The sequence below is a fragment of the Penaeus monodon genome, chromosome 28 (genome assembly GCF_015228065.2).
Source record: "Penaeus monodon isolate SGIC_2016 chromosome 28, NSTDA_Pmon_1, whole genome shotgun sequence".
NCBI lineage: Eukaryota > Metazoa > Arthropoda > Malacostraca > Decapoda > Penaeidae > Penaeus > Penaeus monodon.
In genome coordinates this window covers 2,033,441-2,033,645 of record NC_051413.1, presented here as the reverse complement: position 1 = coordinate 2,033,645, position 205 = coordinate 2,033,441, and the positions used below count along the sequence as shown (strand labels likewise).

Sequence of the window (205 nt, the reverse complement as noted above, 5' to 3'; positions counted from 1 at the left end):
ACAACAACAACAATAGAAATATTAATCAAATATTAACCACCCCTTCACCTCTCCAGACCTGTATATCATCGGTGGTACAGACGGTACAGAGATTTTTGACGACGTTTGGAAACTGGATTTACACTCGATGTCGTGGGCGCGTCTTGCACTCGTTCTCCCACGCCCACTCTACTTCCACGACGCTGCCATCACGCCCGTAAGTAGT

The 205-nt window shown here is 47.3% G+C and overlaps 1 protein-coding gene across 1 annotated transcript in view; it reads left to right on the top strand.

Annotated features, from left to right (window-relative positions):
* The window catches only part of LOC119590899 (kelch domain-containing protein 10-like), a 16,818-nt gene that overhangs the window by 13,280 nt on the left and 3,333 nt on the right, over positions 1 to 205 (top strand). Inside the window, exon 6 of the mRNA XM_037939635.1 lies at positions 57 to 196. Coding sequence (XP_037795563.1) covers positions 57 to 196 — 140 coding nt within the window. The remainder of the gene's footprint in view (positions 1 to 56; positions 197 to 205) is intronic.